At 41.1% G+C, this 7037-nt stretch overlaps 1 protein-coding gene across 1 annotated transcript; it reads left to right on the top strand.

Annotated features, from left to right (window-relative positions):
- The first annotated feature begins 1094 nt into the window (after positions 1-1094).
- On the top strand, positions 1095-5490 carry KCNK18 (potassium two pore domain channel subfamily K member 18). Its single transcript, XM_053949237.1, has 3 exons — positions 1095-1311; positions 2354-2497; positions 4685-5490. Exons 1-3 carry the CDS (start codon positions 1095-1097, stop codon positions 5488-5490), a joined length of 1167 nt encoding a protein of 388 aa, XP_053805212.1.
- The last annotated feature ends 1547 nt before the right edge of the window (positions 5491-7037 follow it).

The following is a 7037-nucleotide window of genomic DNA, read 5'->3' as shown; positions in this document are numbered from 1 at the left end:
TAGTGGAGACTTGCATACTGATGAACATAAACTATCTTCTGATTGAATTTACTGAGAGTTTGACCTAGAAGAAATCACTGTAAGCATATAGGATTTCTGTGTGGATGTGTGGACTTGTTCCACATATACAGCTCAGTAGGTCTTGGCTGCACAAGACTGTTTCAATTTTTAATGAAAGATGCCTGGGGATGAAATATTTAACACCTCTTTCTTTAAAGTCCAACTCCCCTTACTACCACTACAAAAATTGCAAAGGGCAGTGATACTGTTTGTTGCTCCAAGTGTTTTAGAGCAAAGGATGAAAAGAAAGGCTTTCTTTTTAAAGTTGGAAATAGTTTGTAAAGATCACTAACTCTGAACTGAGTCTTGCAGTTCTGACTTACTAAGGTCAGTGGGAATTTCATAAATGAAATTACTTTTTATATAGGAAGATTTTATTCAAATTAGACCTAGGAGAAACCTTCTTGACTCTTTTTATTTTATTTTTTCTTGTGAGAAAAAGAACTTAAAATTCAAAAGACCCTCTCTACAAAGACTGAGTGATTCTCTGAAAGAGAAATTGATTGTTCTATGGTCTGCCCAGGAGTTACAATTAGAGCCATCCCCTTCTCTTGACTAATTTTAAATTTTCCTGTTTGTTTCTGGGAGAAATCTTTAAAGAACTCCATCCCTTACAGTGCACATTTTCCCTTCTGGGAGCTGCAAGTGTTTCTGCTCTGTCAATGGGAAGCTGTTGCTCAGGAGAAGAAACTTTAAGCATGAGTTGGCTCGAGTGGAAGCAGATAGGAGCTGGTAATCCATGTGCATTACAGTGCTGGCTGATCAATAATAATTCAGGGATAGAGTGGCGTGGCGTCAACTGAGAAGTATTTCAGGGCTTGATCAGTTGTCCTTCTTGTCCGTGGGGACTGTAGTGCAATCTTCACTTATAAAGACATGTGATCTGAAAGCCTGAGGCAGAACAATCCTTGTTTTCACAGGAGAAGCTTTTCTTGGCTGCAAAAGCTTTTACATCCTCATCTTTCTTTCTAAAAGCTGTGTCTTCTCCACAAAATTATATATTTAAAAAAAAAAAAAAAAAGGACAAGCTTAGGATGGCAACAACATCACAGCCTCTGCGAGGTAAAACGACGTGTAAAAAAATATTTTGGGCAGTGTTTCCTCATGCCTGCTTCATTCTGTCTCTCGTCATCTATGCTTTTCTTGGGGCTCTCATGTTTTCCCACATGGAAGGTACCCGGGAGGTCACAGTAACTGAAGAATACAGAACATTTCTGCAGAACCTGGTGTACCTCGCCAGAGAGTTATCAGGTATGTACTGGAATTTCAAAATGACTTTACTGTACAGGGAGCTATTCATTCTCTTGCGTTCTGAATGAGATTTTTTTTGCTTTTGAAGACATTCTTCAAAATACTATCGGCTGACCCCACAAATAGGATTTTCCCTCTGCCAAGATAATGACTGCTGTTTTCTTCCTTAACTGTGATTTTTGACTGCAAGCTTCCCCAGTCCTGCCTGGGTAGAATTTTCCTGAGATGCCTATGTTCTCCCTTTTTGCCCAGGTTCTTAATGAGCAGCTGAGATTCCTGTGGTATTTCCTTCAGTTTGCTGGGAGCTGAATCCTCACTCTCAGAAGGTTTCTCCAGCTGCCTCTTCCCTGCTCTGAGCTTCCCTGCCAGCCCTCTGGTGATGGGATGCTCAGAGGAGACAGGTGCAGTTCCGCACCCCAGACCCAGTGATGCTGATTGGAGGGGGTAAAGGAGAAAAGAAGGGTTAGAAATCCTCCTGGATTTGTGATGGGGCTTGTACATGGGCTTGGAGTTTCGCTCAGGTAGCTGTGCTGACGCAATGATCAGTTTTGGGCAATTAAATAATGTAAATGATGTCCTTTCCAGCAAAGCTCAGCCACAGGGAGGAGGAAGAAGGGTTGCAGGATTCACAGCAGGGCTCTGGGCAGTGACATCCAAGTGGTTCATATCAGTTCCCTACTGTTGAGCCCACATTTCTTAGTGTCTTTGGGTCAAAAGAACACTAATCTCCTGGGAAGTCCAAAATGAAACAGGACATTCAGGCTGGAAGCTGGTTACTCAATCATCTTGCCCTGCTTCTTTATATTTATGTTTATTTGTTCCCTGTAGTTTTATTCACCAAAGCCACTGAACCCACCTGATTTTTTTCAGAGGTGGAGGTGAGGGGCTTGAAAGGAGAGGGTGAGAAGGTGAATATTTTTATCTTTTAAGAGAATATGAACAAATCCTCACCTGGAGTATATTCCACTGGAGACACAGGCAGGCTGCTCCCTGAGTGGTGGTCTGCAAACACTCACTGTGCCTCCTGCTGTGACTGTGACAGATAATGTGACAGAAAATGAGAAGTTTAACGACGACATCCGTAAGCTTTTCAACACAGCTGACCCAGTCTGGTTTATGAATCCAGAAGAAAGATGGAGTTTCTTTGGGTCTCTCTTTTTTTGCTGCACAGTATTCACAACTGTGGGTAAGTACAGAGGTAAAGTAACACCCTTCAGAATAAATTCCTATTGCTGCTTTCTTTAATGCATTTCTTCCAGAGAATTGAAACCACCATAAACAAACAAACAAACAAACAAACCCACCCCTTCTAAACCCAAAGCCCAAATCCCCTTGAATTTTCCCCTGAGTATTGCTGAGTCTGCAAGTGACTCTGCAAACACAGATTGCAGAGACCCAGCTGAGTCACAGAAAGAAGTCACAATTTAGTAACTAGTGATGGTCCACACTAATTAACTGCATCCTTACATATATACTATTATATGTATTTATATATGATGTTCACAGAGCTATTGAACTAAAAAGAAATCTCACTTTTTCAGTCAAACCTTATCCTTCCCACTGTTGTGTATCCTATTGGGTAATGATTTCTTCTCTGGAAAAGGTAATTCATAATGCATATATTATTTTTTAAATGCTTCTCAGTTACTTATGTCTAATTCAACTTTGTTAATCTGTGGTTCTGTAATTAACCACTGTGTTCACATTTCTCTGGGTTAACAGCACATGATAGTGTTTAAGTCACACCTTTGAAATCTTTCAGTCTGACTTCAGATTTCAAAGGAGGACCTAGATCAAATAGAAACATCTGCTCTGATTTTGGCTCCCCCTGCATTGCTAAATACAACTCCCCATGCTCATTTCCAAAGCTACTTTTATCCCTTTGTTAATCTCTCTCAAATGCTGGCAAGTACAGGCACTGTCTATTCAAATTTTTCATAATCAAAGCTGAATGGGAAATATTCCTACAGCGTTGTATCAAATTGCAAAGACATTTCTCCACTGCAGTAGGATATGCTCAAGATCCCAGCATGGGGAGGCATCCTACTGTAAAAGAAAAACTGAACCTTAAAAAAGAGCTTATCCTACACAAGGAACAGGGTGAGAGCTGATGTACTCAGCCAGAGCTCTTGTGTGCTGTGTCACAGCTCAAACCTCACACTCTCATCTCTCGGGTGACTGTTTCAAACTCAGCTTCTTGCAGTTTAAAGGCAGAAATCTGGGTGGTCAGAGACACACTGGGGATGTGACCAAAATCCTCAGCCCTGTGAATATTTCCTGGAACAAACACAGCAGCCAAGAACTTTTGAAAGGGGATGTTTAATCAGAAAGCTTTGACTTCAGCAAACTGATGAGAAGGCATATTGTTGGAAATGTCTTCCCTGGGTATATTTACCCACCTCCATTAACATGAGACTTGACACACCAACCCAACATATTTATTTCTAAACTGCCAGTACTTTTTGCCTTCATAGCACTGAGTATTAATGCATCTTCCTCAGTTTTGGAATATTTGCTGCTAATAGATGGAATAGGTGGCTATTTCCATTGCAGTGGGTTTGTTATTTGCAGTATCAGGAACTGATAAATCACCTCGGGATAGAATCAAATTATATATCTTGAATTTTCTAGGAGAATTGAAGCATCTAGTCTGAAGTTGGATGGTCTGAACTGCCATCTCTTCACTGTCTAGGGAGAATGCCTAGTGGCTCAGCTAGGATAGGTTTCTGGATAGCTAAATTTAAGCTCAGGATAAGTTTTAAGTCTGGAAAATGCACAAGGTATTTTTAATGCACAGAAACCAATTTTAAAAAGAATAAATAAGATCACTTTGTGTAATAATGACAATAATCTTCCCCAAGTGCTTTGACAGTAAAGATTAGCATTCCCAGCTAGCCTGTGGGGAAGAGAGTGACCAAGAATAAATGGTATTTCAGTGCCTCACAGCAAAGCAGGGACTGAGGCTGGGTTCAGACCAAAGGCTGTGGCAGCCACAAGTGAAAACATGCATGGATGAAGAAAATGAGGGAAACCATACCTCAGCATATGAGCTAATAATCTGACAGGCTAAGTACTTGGTCCAGAAGCTCATCTAGGAAAAAGCAGGGTTTTTGAAGGGAGAGAAGGAATACTCAATGCTTTCTGAAGGATGAAGAGAAAAATGGTTGTTAAAATTGAATACAGTTACTATAATACCAATGTTTTCTCCCTCTAGAATGGAAAAGCACTGATGTACAACTTGAGTTTCATATCCAATATGTTAGAGGAAGGAAACATAAATACCCAAATTGGATTTAGGGAAAGGCTATATCTTCTGCTACCATTTTATGTATCACATCTCTCTCCTCTCTTCTCCTTCTTGTTCTTGTTCAAGGTTATGGTAATACCTATCCTGTGACACGGAGTGGGAAGTATCTCTGTATGTTGTATGCTTTATTTGGGATCCCTCTGATGTTCTTGGTCCTGACAGACATGGGAGACATCCTTGCAACTGTCTTATCCACGTCCTACAATGAGTTCAGGAAACTACAGTCAAAAATTCTTGCCTCTAAACTCTGTTCTGGATCCACATGTAGCAAAAGGAATGAACTGAAATCCAGGGCACAGTCTAAAATAGTCATCAACGAGCCCCTGACCATTATGGAAGTGCTGAGAAGTCAGTCAGGTATGAAACCAGTCAAATATCGCAATGTGGAACTTTTTGAAATGTTAATTGCCAGGGAGAATGAAAACACACAACCAGCAAGAAATAAAAGCATGGAGAGATGGAGTTCGTGTCCTGAGCTAGCCAGGGAAAAGACGGTGTCCAGAGTAATCGAGAATTTTGACAAAATAGGAAAAGAGTTAGAAAAATTAGATGTGCCCATTGTACTGATGGTACTCGTTATCTTTGTGTACATCTCCTGTGCAGCTGCTATTCTTCCAAACTGGGAAAAAAATATGGATTTTCAGGAAGCCTTTTATTTCTGCTTTATCACTTTGACCACTATTGGATTTGGAGATACAAAACTAGAACATCCTAAGTTTTTCTTGTTTTTTTCCCTCTACATTATAATTGGCATGGAAATTGTCTTCATTGCTTTTAAGCTGGGCCAAGACCGCTTAATTGTTCTGTATAAAAAGGTGATTTCATTTTGTGCAGAGAAAAATATGTCATCAAAGAAGATATATCCAAAATAAGAGCAGTCATTTGTCCTTCACTTGTCAGCACTGACCGCTGCAATGAGATGAAATTGTTTCTGTGCATTTCTGCCTTGGGCTGGCAGATGCCATATTTTAATCTGATTTCCTCTGAGAAATGACTGTGAAATGGCTGAACACCTCTGGAAGCACTTGGTGAAGGCATCTCTAGGGAGAACTTTCCAAAGGGGTCCCTTCTGCTAAATAATCACAGATGCTGCATGATGAAGAAGCTGAAGGCTCTCCCTGCCAGTTCCCCCTGACATATTTTGCAAAGCTCTGACTTTCTGCAGCCTTTCTGTCCCCCTTCCCACTGCAAGCCAGTTCAGGAGTTTTGTTTTCAGTTCTGGTCCAAGCAAGGCCCAGGTCTCCTGGAAGGTCCTGTCCTGCCACCTTCTCTGCAGCCAGGGCCAGCTTGGTCGTGGCTGTCTGTGCTGAGCTGTGACACCCTGCTGCTGCCATCTGCTCATCATCAGAGAGAGCTGGGGAGGAGAGGTGTGGACCCAGCAGCTGTGCATGGCAAACATCACACCTTGCACAGCTCAGAGAAATGTTCCATGGAAAGGAAGGACACCACATTTTCCCATCTCTCAGAAACCAGTCAGAGAATTGCTCATCTGTTCAGGGCTGGAACCACCCCTGTCCCATCATGACTCGTGGTGTCTGCGCTCAGCCTGGAGTCAATGTGTGTCCCACAGTGTCCATCTCCCGAGGTGCTCAGGGCAGGTTCTGCTCCGTGGTGGTGTCAGGGGAAGGCACACAGCACTGCTGGAGTGGCTGCAGCCCTGGAGTGATGCTCCATGTCGTTGCTGTTGCAGGAGCACGTGCTGAACACCGACCCCAGCAGTCCCCACTGCTCACCCACATTTCGCTCTGCACAGGCTGCTCCACTTCTGGGAGCTCCTTGACCCGCCTGTAGAAGGAAAAACTCACCTGTTTCACTGGGATGTGGGGAGGAGCCTGTAATCATAGAATTGTGGAGCACATTAAGATGAGAATATCATTGTTTCTTCAAGATTTTGCTTATATTATCAATAATTTGAATTGTCAATAATAGCTTTTCATTAAAACCAATAATTTAGAATAAAAATATATAATTGATATAAAAGAAACCACTAACTTTAATTAACCACCTTTTAACTTGTAGATGATATGCATGTCCACTAAATGTGAACAACTCTAGATTATAAAAAATGCTTGATTATGACAGAATGTACAGAATATTCTCCATTAGGAAATTTACCAGTTGAAGCTGAGACTTTCAGAATATTTATACATTCAAATATATCAGTGTCTGTTGCACTCCATGTATGTGACCGTATGTATTCAGTCCTTATTAATAATTAGATGCAATTAAGCATTGATGATATGCAAGATATATAATGACTGATGGTAAACAGAAAAGTGTTTTATAAGAATAAAAATAAAAACTACAGAAGCTGGAAGAAACTCCAGTTTACTCTGTCATGTTTGTTGTGATTTTGGCCATACGTAAAAAGTCCCTCCATATCACTATTCTCATATAACTTAATTTTGTCCCTTCAAAT

This window comes from Vidua chalybeata, chromosome 8 (genome assembly GCF_026979565.1).
Source record: "Vidua chalybeata isolate OUT-0048 chromosome 8, bVidCha1 merged haplotype, whole genome shotgun sequence".
NCBI classification, from domain to species: domain Eukaryota; kingdom Metazoa; phylum Chordata; class Aves; order Passeriformes; family Viduidae; genus Vidua; species Vidua chalybeata.
This window is presented reverse-complemented; position numbering and strand designations above follow the sequence as displayed.

Bases quoted from the DNA above. Each gene is read 5' to 3' on its own strand.
- KCNK18 (XM_053949237.1), top strand. From the start codon at position 1,095: ATGGCAACAACATCACAGCCTCTGCGAGGTAAAACGACGTGTAAAAAA. The intron at 1,312-2,353 runs GTATGTACTGGA...TGACTGTGACAG, and splicing joins CCTCGCCAGAGAGTTATCAG to ATAATGTGACAGAAAATGAG. The intron at 2,498-4,684 runs GTAAGTACAGAG...TTCTTGTTCAAG, and splicing joins CACAGTATTCACAACTGTGG to GTTATGGTAATACCTATCCT.